This window comes from Pezoporus flaviventris, unplaced genomic scaffold (genome assembly GCF_033815535.1).
Source record: "Pezoporus flaviventris isolate CSIRO_AGI_PZ_B2104156 unplaced genomic scaffold, CSIRO_AGI_Pfla_v1 ptg000037l, whole genome shotgun sequence".
Taxonomy (NCBI): domain Eukaryota; kingdom Metazoa; phylum Chordata; class Aves; order Psittaciformes; family Psittacidae; genus Pezoporus; species Pezoporus flaviventris.
In genome coordinates this window covers 3,467,241-3,483,990 of record NW_026892585.1, presented here as the reverse complement: position 1 = coordinate 3,483,990, position 16,750 = coordinate 3,467,241, and the positions used below count along the sequence as shown (strand labels likewise).

Here is a 16,750-nt window from a genome sequence, read left to right as displayed (position 1 = left end):
ACCACGAGTCTACACTTGCACATTGAGCTGTTGACCTCAACCCTTTGAGTGCAACCATCCAGCCAGTTCCTTATCCAGTAAGTGGTCCATACATCAAATTGATGTCTCTCTAGTTTAGAGACAAGGATGTCATGCAGGACAGTATCAAACGCCATCATAGGATACTTGCCTTCCATCAAATAGCAAGGCAAATTTTAGCTTGCTTTCCCAGTCTTTGAGCTCGTAAGTGCTTAGGGCTCACTTTTAGGTCCAAGATCTTTTGAAGATCAAGGTTGATAACTGCGCTTGATAGCTGGGCATTGATGGCTCTGTTTCTCCCATGCTGTGACTTGCTGAGTGTCCCAGATCTTGCCTGTGAAGATGGGCTTTTTGCTGGGCTTTTCAGGGCATTCCCAAAGCTGTACAATGCACTCCCATGGGGTGGGGAGACGAGGGAGGCAGGGTTGGGCCTTGGTACTATTTTCATCAAGGTTGGATTCAGTCAGGTTACTCTGAAAAGATGAATCAAAGGGGCAAAGCAGGACACATTTTCTCCCCAGTCCCCCTCAACACACTGCAGAAGAAGGTCGCTATGAGGGGTATCGACTGCGACACAGGCACATGATAGAAGTGCTCACAATGGAGCTAAAGATGATTGCACAAGTCATCAAGTGTGTGGTCAATACTGCCAGCACTGCTTGTGATGGAAGGGTTTTCTTGCTCTACTTCTTGATCTGACTGTTGATGTCAACTGTTCTCTATTGAATTGCAAGTCACTGCCTCCCGTGCCGGTTAAATAGAGCCTAGCGATGGAGTAACATTATAGTAGTAAAAAAGAGCATACTAATGGCTGAATACAGTGTGGAGAAAAAATAGTGCATGTGAAGGAGAACTGCTGTAAGAACACTAAAAATAAAAGCAATAATGTTCATGCAAAGGAAACTTAATGTGGAAATGTCATGGGCTGATGAGATGCAGGCTCATGAGGGACCCTTCATCAGGGACTGTAGTGACAGGACAAGGGGTGATGGGTTCAAACTGAAACAGGGGAAGTTCAGGTTAGATCTAAGGCAGAAGTTCTTCCCTGTGAGGGTGCTGAGGCGCTGGCACAGGGTGCCCAGAGAAGCTGTGGCTGCCCCATCCCTGGCAGTGTTCAAGGCCAGGTTGGACACAGGGGCTTGGAGCAACCTGCTCTGGTGTGAGGTGTCCCTGCCCGTGGTAGGGCATTGGAACTGGACAATCTTAAGGTCCCTTCCAACCCAAACCACTCTGGGATTCCATGATTCTATACAAGGACTTAATGCTCACCTGCTCACAGCACTTTGGGCAGTTACGTTGCTTCAGTTTTGCCATCCTGCTTTCCTTCTGTTACTCATCCTTTGTGCTAGGATGCAAATACCATTCTATAAAGCACCTTCCAGTGCAGCATCCTTAAGTAAAGCAACTAAGGAAATATTGTCAGCATCAGCAGGGAAAGGAAAGAGGGACAGCAGACGGGAAGGAAAATGACTGGCAAGTCAGCAAGAGCTAGCTTAGACCACTGAAATGTAATCTTCAGCAAAACAGGAATTCTTTCCATCTGTCCAACCCCACGTAGAAATGACAGTGAAGACGTTTTCCAAGATGCTATTTGTGATGTTCAGTGCACCCGTATATATATATGTGCTTGCATGCACACACTTGCTTAGTATTTCATTAAAACTCACCCACAAAGAACTCAGGGAAAAGGAGCATCTCCTTCTGACTGTGTCTTTAACATACTGGGGAGTGTGGCCATTAATTATCATTAGAAGTATAAATCCATGTTTTCCTCGTTTCACTAAACTCCTGGGCTCAAATTCAGTAAAAAATGCCATTCTCATAACCAGTAGAAACAGCTGCATTGATTTGGGAGGGCTGGTGTTAATCCAGCAGTAAGGTAGCACAGTTACAATCCAAATGCATCCCAGTGTTTCAGGAGTAGTTGTGCTCAGCCTTTCTGTGCTTGATATTTGTCACAGAGATTGCTTTCTGCATCCATCACTTCCATGTTAGTCCCTTGACTTGCCTGACAAGACAGATGGGAGTTGACTTCATCATGGCATGATAGCTGCCTCTTTGAATCACTTATTAATGTTAACAGTGACCTTTCCTGCAGGATAAATTAGACAGCCAGGAGGTCTTTATAACAGTTTGAGATGTCCACCTGCCGTGATGATCTTGGTGTGCATGTGTCTGTGAATTTTAGGGGATTGTTATAAATCCTCATAAATCCTGTAAGTGCAGGGAGAGGACTGGGAAGCACTGCAATTCCAGGACACTTTTTCTGGTTTTCTTGTTTCCCCCCTCCCCTTTTTTTCCCCCCCTTTATTCATGTTAAATAATTCTATCTAGAGTCTCCTGCTAGGTCTGCAAACTGACTGGTGTGGAACCCAAGCTGGTTCAACAGCTTTTGACAGTTGCTCAACAAGAGGTAAAAGCATATTCAAACCCATTGACTGAGTATCCAGTTTTTCCAGTTTGAGAACCCTTTGAACTCCCCATATGTTGATCTTTTCTCTCCCTCGGGCAGACATTAATCTCTTCTTGCTTCTCCATAAAGTACAGCCCAGGGCAAAGCTGAGTTCTACGCATCCTTTAGGAGAAAACTTCAATAAAGTTCTATATTTAATACACTGATATATTGCTTGTGCTCTTCAGCTATGGGAGATCTGCTCCTCAGGTAGATATACTCCAAGGAAAATCACCTTTGCTTGCCACGTATTTACCATGTTTAAACTCTAGTGCTGTATCTGTGTTACCCTATAAAAGTCCATGTTTCACAAGCTGAAAGAGAAGGTTTGATGTTGTGACTCCTGTGTCTAGATACCCACAGGCTAAGATCAAGATACATTCAGTGATGCACACACTTTAAGAGCAGCCTTCCATCTGCCTTGTGTGACATTTAGTGGGAAGCAGACCTTTGGTTTTCAAAGTCAAACAGCATCTGCCACCAAAAACTGACCTCAGAATTCTAGAAAAGCTAAAAATCACATTTCTGCATGAGGGGAGGCTGAGGCTGGACATTAGGAAACATTTCTTGGCTAAGAGGGTAGTCAAACACTGGAACAGGCTTCCCAGGGAGGTGAACAGTGTTTAAGAAGCATTTGGGCAACGTCCTTAACAACATGCTTTAACATTTGGGTAGCCCTGAGTTGGTCAGGCATTTGGATTAACTGGTCATTGTAGGTCCCTTTCAACTGAAAAAGTATCCTACCCTACCCTACCCTACCCTACCCTACCCTACCCTACCCTACCCTACCCTACCCTACCCTATCCTACTCTACCCTACCCTATCCTACTCTATCCTATCCTACTCTATCCTATCCTATCCTATCCTATCCTATCCTATCCTATCCTATCCTATCCTATCCTATCCTATCCTATTATTTCTCATTGAACTTTTCTTCCCTATCCATTACCTATGGAGAAGATAGAGTATTTGACTCAAACTCTTGATTTCATAAAGCTTCGTATCGCAGAACACTTTATGATGAAAGCAACAACAACAACAAAACATCTTTTGTAGTGATTGGGCTGCAATAAATGTCAATGTGGATTCTCATATTTGGTGCAAGAGCCCTTTTTTCCTAAGGTAACATAATCTTTTTTGGAAATCCATCATTAACTACAAAGGATAATACAAAGTTTAAGGAACACTGAAGTGAGGCTGCAGTTCTTGAAACGTACATCAGTGAAGATGATGAAGAGAATGTAGTGTCTGGCCTTTATCCTTTTTTGTTTTGCTCATAGAATAGAGTATGAATTAGGTACTTGTAAAAGCAAATAATAAAACAAAGTAACATTGATTTCCTCTTCTGTCCTATAAAATTATTGATCTGGTTTTAACCTAATTGGCACTTGTGAAAATAGATGGAAAAAGCAGCAGGCTATTTCTGGGGTTCAAGTATTTGTTCTCAGTAAGAGAGTCGTAGACCTGCTTGTTTGGGGCTGTGTTGGCTGTCCTAAGAAGCTAAAGGTCTGAGTGCTGTAGCGTACTGTATTTGCTTTGTTCTCCTTCTCTTTAATCTCATGTTTCTAATTCTTCCTTATAAATTGGAGAACTAACAGCGCTAAAGGTGCTTTAATGTATCCATACCCAGCAATTGAGCATACACTGCTGAAAAAAAAGAGGGTTTCAGTAAGTCTTACCTAACATCAAAATGAACAGCTGGTTAAAGGAAAGAGATAATGAAGTTGTTCTTCCAGTTACAGCCACCAGAGTTTGTGTGAAGCAAAGGAACGTTACTTCTCCTACATCCTGCCTACGAGGTCAACTGACGTATAGATTGATGCAGCATTTCTGTCACAGACGTTTTGAATCAGTTATACTTTTGCCTGTGCTATAGCATTTACTGTATAGAACCCCAAATCAGTCTGTTCCCTCGATTTTAATCCTCAGACATTCTCTCTGTGGGAAAATTTACAGATGGATGAGCCCCTGATCCACAGGCTTATGTATTTGCAGGTTTGAGGAATTAATTCAATTTAGGTCTAAACTTCCCCCACTTTCTGTTAGGCAAAGCAACACTAAAGGCATCACACATAAATTCAGTGGCAGTATTTGTATTGGCTTCAACGAGCTTTTTAGCTCAGCCTCCAAGCTGTATAGTCTGGATGTTGAGCTTGGTGCTTGAAGATACATCAGGTACATCTTATTGCTATCAAGAGGAGTTGTCCTGAAGCCTAAAACTCTGTGAGACTCACCAGAATCAGGGTAGCTGATCACAAGTTACACATCAGGGCCTTATGGCTGATGAAACAAAGCAAACACCATGGATAAACCTGCATGCTTTTCCTTGGTATGTGATCTCAATTTACTTCATAAAGAGTAAATAAGGTAAATTGAGATGTGATATAACTGAGGATATAAATGCTTACACACTGAGCTCTCAACCTTCAATTTCTGGGGCTATCACATAATTCACAGCAAAAAAAATCTTTGGAAAATGCTGTCCTCCTGCTGAAAATGACTCTCCCATGTTTGCACTGCCATGCAATAGCTCCTGTGGATATGGAGACAGATGATTCCACATCTGTTTGCCAGTACCCAAAAAGGAAGATTGTGTTTTAAAGCCTGCTGCATAAACAGCCTTATCTAGCTCGCTCCTTTGGGATAAGGTTTGGACCATCTCTCCCGTAGAAACTGTGTTGTAGAGGCATTGCATGTGTATGTTATTGTGCATGCTGTAGCAGCGTGCAGATGTGGAAAAGGGAGGAGAAGAGAAGTAGATCTGATTTCATTCCCCAGTTCTTGTGTTTGTTCATAGCAGGTAGCCAGCTGTGGTGTTTTAGCCCAGCTAAAGCTGCAGCTAGGAGCAGCAAGGTGATTTTGTATATTACCCCTCTGTGCTAATGTGATGCTGTTGTTTTCTCTGTCTGCTCTTGTAACCAAACAGAAGTACTCTGCTGTCTCTCTCTGCAACATATCCACAGAAGTCCTGAAAGTCATCAATGCCACTGAAGAACTGATAGCAGAATCCAGTGGTCCCTGCGATTTCCCAGCTGACATTCAGGACAGGGGAAAAGGGACCTTCCCTTTGGGGACAGACCCTATCAGGCTTGATGAGCAGCTCACCACACTGGAAGAAAACGTAAGAGCATGGATCAGTATGTGAAAGTGTCCCATGTGTGAGTAAGCACGTGTGTGTGTGTGTGTGTGTGTGTGTGCCAATATGATGCGTTGGCAGCAAGAGTGGATGTTCACAATTAATATTGGGTTATTAAATACACAAAAAGAACAAAAATTCCTGTTGTAAAGGAGTGTTCTGCTCTCTTGCTGGGGTTTTTTCCTAATGTGTACTTGAAAGTATTTGGGGAGTGTTGGATGTTTTGGGGTTTACAACTGATTTTAGACTCTCTATGTCAAGTTACCTTAAGCCTTCCAACCCTCTGTGGCTGTGTAGCTGCACCATGCCTGGCTGAAACCACACTCCCAAGTCCCAGCACAGCCTCTTGCATGTAAGCACAGGTAGGAAATCATGTCCCCAGTCACGCAGAGGAGAGTGTGTACTGCACACTTAGAAAGAGCAGGGGCTGGAGATGCAGAATTAAACAAACATTTGTTTGGCCACATCCAAATCATCTCTCCCTTTTCATGAGTACTTGTCATCTGCAGGAAAAAACGCAATGCTGAATCACAGAGGGAAGTCACTACTCACTGGAAATCTTTATACATCCACATAAAGGAGTTGGTACACTTGTCACTTCCATTTTCCCTTCTTCCCACGTGTAGCTGAGTACCTGTCAGTGATTTTTTGCCCTTCATTAGGAGCTCTTCAGGGTCTCACAGAAATCTGGACATGGTTTGCTTTAGCCCCAGAGTATTTCCAGGCAGAATCTACGCTCCTGCATCTTTCTCTGCCCCATACAGGATATGACGTAGATGGCAAAACCTCCATGGTTTCAAGATTTCACCACCACACCTCATAGTAAAGAGCCTTTAGAAATCCAAGAATCCACCCAAAGAGGATCTGGGTGTATACAGACGCTTTGTTCATTATTGCTTTCGGTAGCATTACAGGGACTGTGCATCAGTGTAGAGATTGTGGGGCTGTCAGCACAAGGTTTTACTGTAAGATGTGCATACCTCAGTGATGGTCTCTGCAATCTCAATATGAAAAGGGAATAATGACTTTCCCATCCCGCATTTTTCTATCAGTTCTATTTTCTTTAGGGTTTAGTTTTCCCTCTTGAAATGTACAACCTACTGTGCAGAGAAGCTTGGGACAGCATTTGAATGCATCTTTTCTTTTACTCTCTAAAGGTGTTTCTGTTCATAATGTTCCTATTTCTTCTTTCTCTGGGCTTTTAGATGTGATAGGGCAATGTTAAAATCTGAAGGGGCTGTGGTATGTCACACCACAAGGATGTATCATCTCAATGAATGGAAAGAAGAATCAAAACCCACAAAAGCAGGAGCATTTCTATTTAATCAGCATGTTAACTTTATGGCCCACTTGTGCCTCCAGGTACTTCAGCTAAGATGTTAAATCAGATCACTTTTGTGTTCTGGCTACATTTGTCACAGATGTCATGCCTTCGGTTTGATTGTGGTCTTACAGGATGCAGCTTGTGCAGGATGTAGTGAATTTGTTTCTTAGCAATGTCACATAGAATTCCAGGCTGGTTTGGGTTGGAAAGGACCTTAAGATCATCCAGTTCCAACCCCCTGCCATGGGCAGGGAGGCCTCACAACAGACCATGTCACCCAAAGCTCTGTCAAACCTGGCCTTGAACACTGCCAAGGATGGAGCATTCACCACCCCTTTCACATACATGAAAAGCAGGTCTCTACATTTGTGCCTGGAAACAACTGATGCAAGAGGGAGGGCAAATAAATATCATAAAAACTAAACACTTAAATCTTACTCTAGTCATTCTCCACCACCACTTTTGATGCACAAAGTCACAGCACGGCCAGAAATTATTTGAATGCCTGTTACACCAAAGGACTGTGTGATCTAGGAATTGTGAGCAGATATAATGACCCGAGTGGAAAACGTGTGAAGTGAAGATATGTGCTCAAGGACCTGGTTCAGTCTGCCTGCCCCTTGAACCATGAACATGTTTAGTTAATGCTAGTTTGTTAGCAACACAATCTTAAAGTGAGTGAGGCCACCAATGGGGGAAATCAGGTTGTATATTTATTTTCCATTGTGCTGTTACCAGCCTCATGGGAACAGTCTCTTGGCTATGTAGCAAATAAGCAGAAGGTGCAGTATTGTCCCATGGGTTATGCCCAATTTTAAGCCAAAGCTAATGCCTGAAAATCACCCTTTTCTATACAGCAGGGACCTCCATCTATCTGAGTACCTTAGATTTCTTTGTGAAATAAAAGAAACACATAAAACACAGCATATCATGAATTACTGCTCCATTGAGCTGAATGGGAAACGAAGCCTTTACCTGCAGGTCTCAGAGGTACTGTACTTGTGTCTTGTATGGCACATGTAAGTCTATTGGCCCTCCAGAGGGCCAGGAGGCAGGAAGGTTTTGGCTGCTGTATATTTGGGTGAGAATGAAAATGGGAAACTGTTGTACATGTAAGCACAGATACTCTGCAAGAAGTTAATAACCATATGCTGCTGAACAGCTATTCTTAGAGTTTTGCTTGCCAGAAGGCATTAGGCGTGTTTCACACCTCATCTAAAGCTGTGTTTCATAATAAGCACAGGTTTATACGAGGTGTGATCTGATGCCTTCACTTGCAGACTTTGAGTTGTTGTGAGTAATTGGAATATCAAAAGTAAAGCAAACTTTCCAGCTTTTTTGGTTTGTTTGTTTTTGCTGGCGAACCTGGAACGGATTTGGTTTGGAATACCATTGTGGCACTTGGGACATCCCAGTGCAGCCACCTCGTGTGAATGTGTGCTTTCACATTAGGATCATAGAATCCCAGAGTGGTTTGGGCTGGAAAAGACATTGCAGCTCATCCAGTTCCAACCCCCTGCCACAGGCAGGGACACCTCACCCTACACCATGTTGCCCAAGGCTCTGTCCAGCCTGCCTTGAACACTGCCAGGGATGGAGCATTTACCATTTCTCTGGGTACCCTGTGCCAGCGCCTCACCACCCTCACAGGGAAGAACTTCTTCCTTATATCCAACCTGAACTTCCCCTGTTTCAGTTCGAACCCATCACCCCTTGTCCTATCGCTACAGTCCCTGATGAAGAGTCCCTCTCCAGCATCCAGAGGATTCCCCTGTGGCTTTCCTCTGCCAGGTAAGTCTCCCTCTCGTGGGTTAGCAAGGAGGGAAGCTCAAAGGTATCATGGAAGATGCAGGCTGCTTCAACCTTTATGCCCCCAGAACAGAAATCAGTGATGCTCTCCCTGCCTTGGCCCTGCAGGTGTACCTGACAGCCAGCACGGTGTATGGGCTGGAGGGGCAGCTGACCAGCCTGGAAGATGCTGCACGCAAGATCAACAGTGTCACTGCAGAGTCTGAGCTGGCCCATCTGGAAGACCAAGTGGCCACAGCAGCCGCCCAGGTTCATCACGCAGAGCTTCAGGTGAGGACAGCAGCTCCTCCCCATCTGCAGGGTCACGCTGCCTTGCTGTGTGCTTCCCTGTGGTCTGCACACACTTCCTTTTGATATGTTTTGTCCCGCAGTGGACTGATGATCCGAGGATGCTGACTGCATCACAGGAGCTGAGCAAAGTGTAGTTCAGATGTGTAACTCGGCCCAATCAGGTGTACTGTCTGGGTCAGGACAGCGATTGTGCCCCTGTGCTGGGCACTGGTGAGGCTGCACCTCGAATCCTGTGTTCAGTTCTGGGCCCCTCACTCCAAGAGAGACATTGAGGGGCTGGAGTGTGTCCAGAGAAGGGCAACGGAGCTGGTGCAGGGCCTGGAGCACAAGTGTGATGGGGAACGGCTGAGGGACCTGGGGGGTTCAGTCTGGAGAAGAGAAGGCTCAGGGGGGACCTGATCGCTGCCTACAACTGCCTGAGAGGAGGTTGTAGTGAGGTGGGGTCGGTCTCTGCTCCCAAGGAACAAGGGACAGGACAAGAGGAAACGGCCTCAAGCTGCACCAGGGCAGGTTTAGATGGAGCTGAGGAACAATTCCTTCCCCAGAGGGTGCTCAGGCATTGGACCAGGCTGCCCAGGGCAGGGCTGCAGTCACCGTCCCTGCAAGTGTTCACACAGCGTGGAGACGAGGCCTCAGTGCCATGGGTTAGGGGTGGCCTTGGAGTGCTGGGGAACGGTTGGACTGGGTGAGCTTGAAGGGCTTTCCCAACCTGTATTTGTCTCTTCCACTCATTTGCTTTTGCCATGGGAGTGCAGCAGCTTCAGAGTGCAGTGCTAATGCTGAGCCTGCTCCTTGCTGCCAGGCAGCTCACATGCTGTGCTCCGTGTCCCACGCGTGGCTGTGGTCAGGCTGCAGATGCAGCATTAGGCAGTTTATCTAGTCAGCAGATTGTAAAGCACTTCCCAAAAGAAGCACTTGGCAGTTCTAACAAGAGGGGCCAAGGGCAGCCAGCACCTGAGCCAAGCACAGAGCCTAGCACTTGGGATTTAGCCTCTAAGCAGTACACATCCCAGCCTAAAGGCAGGTGCTCTGTGGGCTGTGATCTAGCATCTCTCTAGAGGCTCCGGATAGTCTGGGGCTCAGACGAACTCATTGTGATCTGGTGCTAAGAGTTGAATGAAGTAACACTACCAGTCCTCAAGGGGCTAACCCTGCTAGCAACTCACTGCCAGTGCTCTCAATGACCAGGCTGTACCACCGAGGCTCTCTGACCTGGTCCAAGCTTTCTTGGGAAGTACCTGTTCATTCTACTCAGCAGGAGCATCTCCTTTTAGGACTAAGCAAAGATCTGGGAGTCTGGCATCTCTCTGATGTCAGAAGTTCATTGCTTCTGCACTAGTGGGTGACTGGCTGCGATGTTTTGTTGCCTTTGGTCATTACTTTATGGTAGATACGTGAATGGGAGTGAGAGGGGAGGGGAAGAGAGGCCTAAGCTATAAAGGAGGATGACAGAGAGGCCAGTGAAAGCTCTTCTGCAGAGTGAACAGCTTCAGGTATCATTGTGAATCAGGAGCTGGCTTTTATGTTTGAATTCTCTGGCACTGCTTTCCCTTTTGGCAACGTGTTTCCACTAGTCTCAACATCGGCCTACTTTCCCTCAGGTGTTTGCTTTCATGGACTCTTTTCTTCCCTAGCAATTTGTTTTCCATTGAGTGTTTCTATGTAGTATGTACCTGCATTATGCACGTTTGTGTTTAACATACATATACCCTTAAATTATAAATATATAAGATCAAATGTTTTGATTTTGTGATGGAGGATGTACTTTGTGTGTGCATGGAATTACTAGTGAATTAGGAAATGTATCCCACTAAGTCATTCTTTGAATGCAGCCATTGAAAATCACAGCTTGCATGCATTTGAGATTAGGCAGCTAAAGGTAACTGGGAGATGGCAGATGCAGCTTTTCTCTCCTCCTTTCTTGTTTTCCTCAAAAGGAGTGAAATGCCTCTTCCTTGGGGTCACAAGGTAGGTTGGATTGTTCTTGTACTTCATCTTTACTAACAAATTAAGCCCCTTTTAACATCAGGACTAAAGAATACAGGCAGATGTCAGAAGTGCTCAAGTCAGCCATCTGTTTGCATCTTCTGATTAAAGAGGGTTTGATTTGGGATGGGAGCTATTTTAGTAGTGACATTACAGTAATTTGAAAACCTCTTTTCCCCCCTCCCCATCTGTCTGTCTCTCTCTTTTATTTCCATTGAAGATTTCAGATATTGAGAGCAGAATATCAGCTCTCACAGTTGCAGGCTTGAACGTGGCTCCATGTGTTCGCCTGACAAGGAAACGGGATCAAAAGCAAACAAACCAGGTGCCAGAACATTCTGTAGTATTCCAAAATACATTGGAATCTTGCCTCCTTTTCTGTCATGGAGTAATGCTTATGTGTTGTTTACAGATGCACACAATAGACACATCAAGACAGCAGAGGAGAAAACTTCCAGCTCCACCAATAAAAGGTGCACGTCAGTTGTTACGTACATTAAAGAAAGAGATTCTCTGTTTGTAAGATTCAATATAATGGGCAGTTCAGCAAAGGAGGGGAAAGATTTAAGTTACCAAATGAACAGTTTGGGTTTATCTTCTTTTTAACCCCATGGTGTGTTATCTGGCAATTTTAGGGCATGCTTCACCTTTCATTACTCTTGTCTTGTATAATTCCACTGATTGACATGGCCTCAGACATCAGTAAATTGGGGGTATCACAGCCTGCTGGCTCTCATTTAAATTAAACCCACCTTTCTTCATGCAGCTTAGGGGAAGTTTTCTCTCTCCTCAGGTGTGACTCTGCGGGAGTATTGGTACATCTCCTTCAGTCTGCTCTGTGAAAAATCTCCCCTTTTTGTCTTTTTTTCCCAGGTGAAAAAATAGATGGTTCTCCAGTTACCACTGTCAGGACGTTCAACAGAAACTTCATGCTTCAAGGATCTCTAACACAAAGAACTAAAGAGAGGAAAAGCACTGCCAAGGACTTAATGGTAAATTCATAACATATCATAGAATCCCAGACTGGTTTAGGTTGGAAAAGACCTTAAGGTCATCCAGTTCCAACCCCCTGCCATGGGCAGGGGCACCTCACACTAGAGCAAGTTCCTCCAAGCCCCTGTGTCCAACCTGGCCTTGAACACTGCCAGGGATGGGGCAGCCACAGCTTCTCTGGGCACCCTGTGCCAGCGCCTCAGCACCCTCACAGGGAAGAACTTCTGCCTTAGATCCAACCTGAACTTCCCCTGTTTCAGTTTGAACCCATCACCCCTTGTCCTGTCACTACAGTCCCTGATGAAGAGTCCCTCCCCAGCATCCTTGTAGCCCCCTTCAGACACTGGAAGCTGCTCTGAGGTCTCCACGCAGCTTCTCTTCTCCAGGCTGAACAGCCCCAGTGTTCTCAGCCTGTCTCCATACGGGAGGTGCTCCAGCCCATGATCACCCTTGTGGCCTCCTCTGGACTTGCTTCAGCTGCTCCATGTCCTTATGCTGAGGACACCAGAACTGCACGCATCACTAAAACTGCTGTTAAAAGCAGTAAATAGAGAGCAGTAGATGTGTAGGCAGCTGCATTTCATCATCTTCACAAAACTTCTCTTAATAGTTTGAGGGAAAAAGAAGAGAGACCATTGAGGCAGCTCTGAACAAATACAACCATTGTCCTGGGAGCTGTCTGACTGTATACCATAGTCGAGCAGCTCCTGAATATCAGCTTGTGTGAATGTACCCTGGCTGCCAGGTCTCCAGGAGTGTGCTACCCTTATTAAACCCCATATCAAATCAAATCAAATCAGTTGGTGCTCCCCTGCAAGTCAGACCTGACCCAGGCCCTCACAGAACCAGCTGCACACTGTAACTCAGCAGGTGAGAGTCCCCTTGAATCTCAGCAACGTTTCAGAAACATTCAGAGGTTACCTAAGTGGAAAAGCTTGTTTTGTGGTTTGCTCATTTTTTCTCTTTCCTGTCCCTTTCTGTTCTAGGAACCTGCAATAGGATCTGCTGTGATGTACTAAACTTACTCCTACTGCCAGTAACACACTGCCTAAGGCTGTACACTAGAGTGCCTTTACTTAACAGCCATTGCATACGTCCAGCTGAAAATGGACCCTCAAGAACCTACAAAGCCTCAGTTACAGGGCTTTGTTTGGATACCTCACTGAGAAAGCTGTCCAAGTCTTCAGCATTGTGGTCTGCTAAAGGAAACTCTGCCTTAAAGTTCTCACAAAAGTCCAGACAGGATGCTGAGTTTCAAGAGCAAGGCTCCACGTTTTAAGATGCACTTTTTCTCCCTATTGATTGTACGGAAGTATGTCATCTTTACACCGCAGTATGTTTTTGTACACACAGTCAGTCAGAATGATAGGCCAGTTAATCTGCCACACCAGACCTGTGATCCATATTTGCTGGTTACTAGCATCCATGTTGTCAAGCAATAAGAACAACTGCGCAGCCTGTGCAGGGTGGTGGGAGTGGAGAACCAGTGTACCTCACTCTGGGAGTCAGTGGGAGGTTCTGACAGGGTTCACAGGAGGAGGTGTGGGATGTGCAAAGGCTTCTCTGCTCACTGAGGGTACGTTTGGCAGTCGCTGTTGTAGCTCCAGAGCGAGGTATTTTGCTCTTGGCAGCAGGGGGAACATGGATGTCGTGTTGAAGCGTGAATTGGTAGCAGCACATGTGGACCAGATGTCTGTTATGATCCTGGTGTCTGGAAGCATCCGAGCACTGTTGTGAAACCAACACCTCTCTGTGTCTCGTTCTTCTTGGGAGCATTGTCTGCTTTGGTGGTGGCCAACCACGCTGTAGTTCAGAATAAATTCTGACCAAATCCGTTAAGGTTGGTAAAAGAAGGTGAAGACATTGTAGATGAGATCTCTGCTGGTGGTTGTAGGGTGGCTGCAGTCTGTGAGAGATTCCCTTCTGCTATTTCCTGGCTTTTCTGAGGAGGAGGCAAATGTAGCCCAGAGATCTCTTCCAACGTAGAGTAGCTGGGACCTGCTGCCATGTGCACCCCACTACTGTTGAACCACTCTGAATTGGATTGTGAATGGTAGAATTTCATCTTTCATTGCTCGAGACCTTCAGAAGGTGAGCCCTCAAAGGTGGAAGGCCCTTGAGCAGATGCCTAGGAGGGAAGATGCTGCTTACAGGGTGTCCCTCTCTCCCTTTCAGGGAGGACCTTGCCAATCTGTGGTACTTTTTGCTCTGAAGAATACAAAGGAAGTAGTTAGAGGAGGTGATAAGCCAGTGAATCTGTTACCTTCCATGCAAAGTGCAGAGCAGGTCCCCAGATGCAGAGTGGGTTGTTGTGAAGCATGCCATGAAGGAAGGCACAGGCTGGCAAGTTCCCCCTCAGCATCAAGGAGCAGTGGGTACCAGGGCAGGAGGAGAGCTGCTCTTTTCCCTGGGCCCCCAGCAAATACCCACTAGTAGAGTGCCACATGTTACCTGCTACATGGCAGGAATGCCATCCCCTGGAACACCAGGCTATGAAGTGGCTCCAGTTGGGCAAACAGGAGGAAAACTGGGCAAATTTCCTGGCTGGGTGGGTTTTAGTGGGGCAGGTGGGAAGGTGAGGAACGGCTGGATGGGGCAGTTGGAACAGCAGTGCCAGTTGCAAATCTGCCACTGCAGTTGACATCTAGCACTTGTCAGTACCCTGATGTCCACCTGCATGTAAGGAACCATCAGAATAAATACAACCATCTTCCCACCTGGAGTACGTAAGCATCACTCCATCCCTTCAAGGGATTCCCATCTGCCCAAGATCTACCCAGATGTGTTTGTTCTGGGTGAAATTCTGCCCTGCTCTCACACAATCCTAGCTCTCTGAAATTGCTTTTGCACAGGTATGAGGGTAGAATTGGGCCCACTCTGTTTAATATATAAATATACATATATAAAACAAATATATTTTATTTATATATGCAATCCAGTAAAGGAGATTAAACAGAGTAGGATGCCTAGGGATTTGTTATCCAGTCTCCTCCTCCTTCCTTGACTGTTCTCTTGTATGTATACAGCACATTCCCAGGTTCTGGTTTATGCAGGTATGCGTGTTATGAAACGTCATTAATGGTGGTTGGTCTACATATCCGTCTAATAACTAATAACTAATCTCGTGTATGTAATATCAATACAGAAATGACTACTTTTAATAGAATTAACTCTTTGGCTTTTGTTCTGTTAGTGCGATTTAAACAAGCCAACGCCGTTCGGAATAGGTTGTTTTTTCCTTAAGAGGCATGAAAAGCATCTATTATCGTGTTACAATGTTAAAATATTCAGTCTTTGACAGAAAAAAAACGTGTACTGTGTAGGCATTGCAGCAACAAAATAGAAAAAGATAAAAAAAATCCCCCCCCGCTCCAAGGCATTTGACTTCTTCCAGGTGTTGATTGTGCCAAATACGTGCAAAGATATAATCCACTGGTTTAAAAAAGTCCTCAAAGCGTCTGCTAGAGCACACAAAGACTTATTTTGTCATCGAGTGATTTCAATCTTCAGTGTTAATATTTATATTTAGATTGATTTTTATAAATGAAAACTATTTTACTGGGCAAAACGAGGACTAGATGATCTATTGGGTTCAGTCTGAGTGAATGTTAAGTTTGCCTTGTTATTATTATCTGCGTACTCACCAAGAACTGTTGTCCAGAGGAATTATAAAAGAGTAAAAGTGGTTTATGAACAGAATGCCTTTGATTCATAAAGAAAAACCAAAAGTTGCTCTCTGGTGTTTGCATTTCCGTGCACTTGGGCCAGGAAGCCTGTCCACAGCGACCCGTCACAGCCTCCCTTAGCTGAGGTGAGGAGCACGCAGTAACACGCTCCGTTCATGTCCATGGGGCTGCGGTGGGAGGAATGCCGTTGGGAACGCCTCATGGTGAGTCTTCTCCAAGCTCCCAAGTCTGTTGGGTGAAATAGCATCTCAAAAGGCACGATTGCGCCCAAAGGGAGAGCAAGAAGCTCAACCTAGATAATCATAGTCTGGTGTGTCCAAAGTCTCATGCAGTGAATGCTCATCAGAACACTTTTTGATTAGCATCTTTTCTCCACTATGAGTGTGTTCATTTAAACCCGCATGTTTTAAGTAATACTTCGGGTCAGCAGGTAGTATTTAGATATAGTAGCAAATAGCAGATAGTATTAGAAATAGTATTATAAATAAGCACATAGTATTCTAAATAGTAGTAAATACCCTATTATAGTAAAAATCCAAAGAGAACAAAAAGGGTTAAATCACCTACAGTGATGAATTCAACCACTATTAAATCGTAGTAGTAATTCCAAGAAGGCACAGTTAGAAATGCAAGTTCATTCCAGTGTCCCTTTTGCAGAACGGCTGTGGCCTGGATTTAACCATTGGTCATTAGCTAAATTGTCAACTATCTTTTTTGGATATAAGCCATAGATTAAACTGCATTCAAATATTATTGCTGGTAATAGATATGAATCAAGATTAAACATACTGTAAATAACATGTCTTACTAATATAACATAGTTAATCACCATGGCAGATGTATTGAGCCACAGCCCCAGGCTCGTAGATGTGGACTAAGGTAGCAGCAGCACATGGCTTGTGATCCTCCAAGAGTGACTTTAGCTTGACCAGGTAACGTGGTTACAAACACCTGCATCGTTTCAAAGGGAATCAGCTGGTTTGGGCACTGACCCCTTTTGGGCAGTGGTGCACAACTACCTGCAGTAGGCACAGAATTACTCTTCAAAGTTCAAT

General features: G+C 44.9%; 1 protein-coding gene across 6 annotated transcripts in view; it reads left to right on the top strand.

Moving 5' to 3' along the window:
- Nucleotides 1-15,742, top strand: part of MYRIP (myosin VIIA and Rab interacting protein) — a 210,011-nt gene extending 194,269 nt beyond the window's left edge. For 5 of the 6 annotated variants that reach the window (XM_061464517.1, XM_061464520.1, XM_061464518.1 and 2 more), the window contains 6 exons: nt 5,397-5,591; nt 8,848-9,009; nt 11,237-11,341; nt 11,429-11,489; nt 11,890-12,008; nt 12,996-15,742. In XM_061464517.1, the coding sequence (XP_061320501.1) occupies nt 5,397-5,591; nt 8,848-9,009; nt 11,237-11,341; nt 11,429-11,489; nt 11,890-12,008; nt 12,996-13,028 (675 nt within the window). In that variant the 3' untranslated portion in view covers nt 13,029-15,742. The remainder of the gene's footprint in view (nt 1-5,396; nt 5,592-8,847; nt 9,010-11,236; nt 11,342-11,428; nt 11,490-11,889; nt 12,009-12,995) is intronic. The other variant, XM_061464521.1, reaches the window with a different exon arrangement.
- The last annotated feature ends 1,008 nt before the right edge of the window (nt 15,743-16,750 follow it).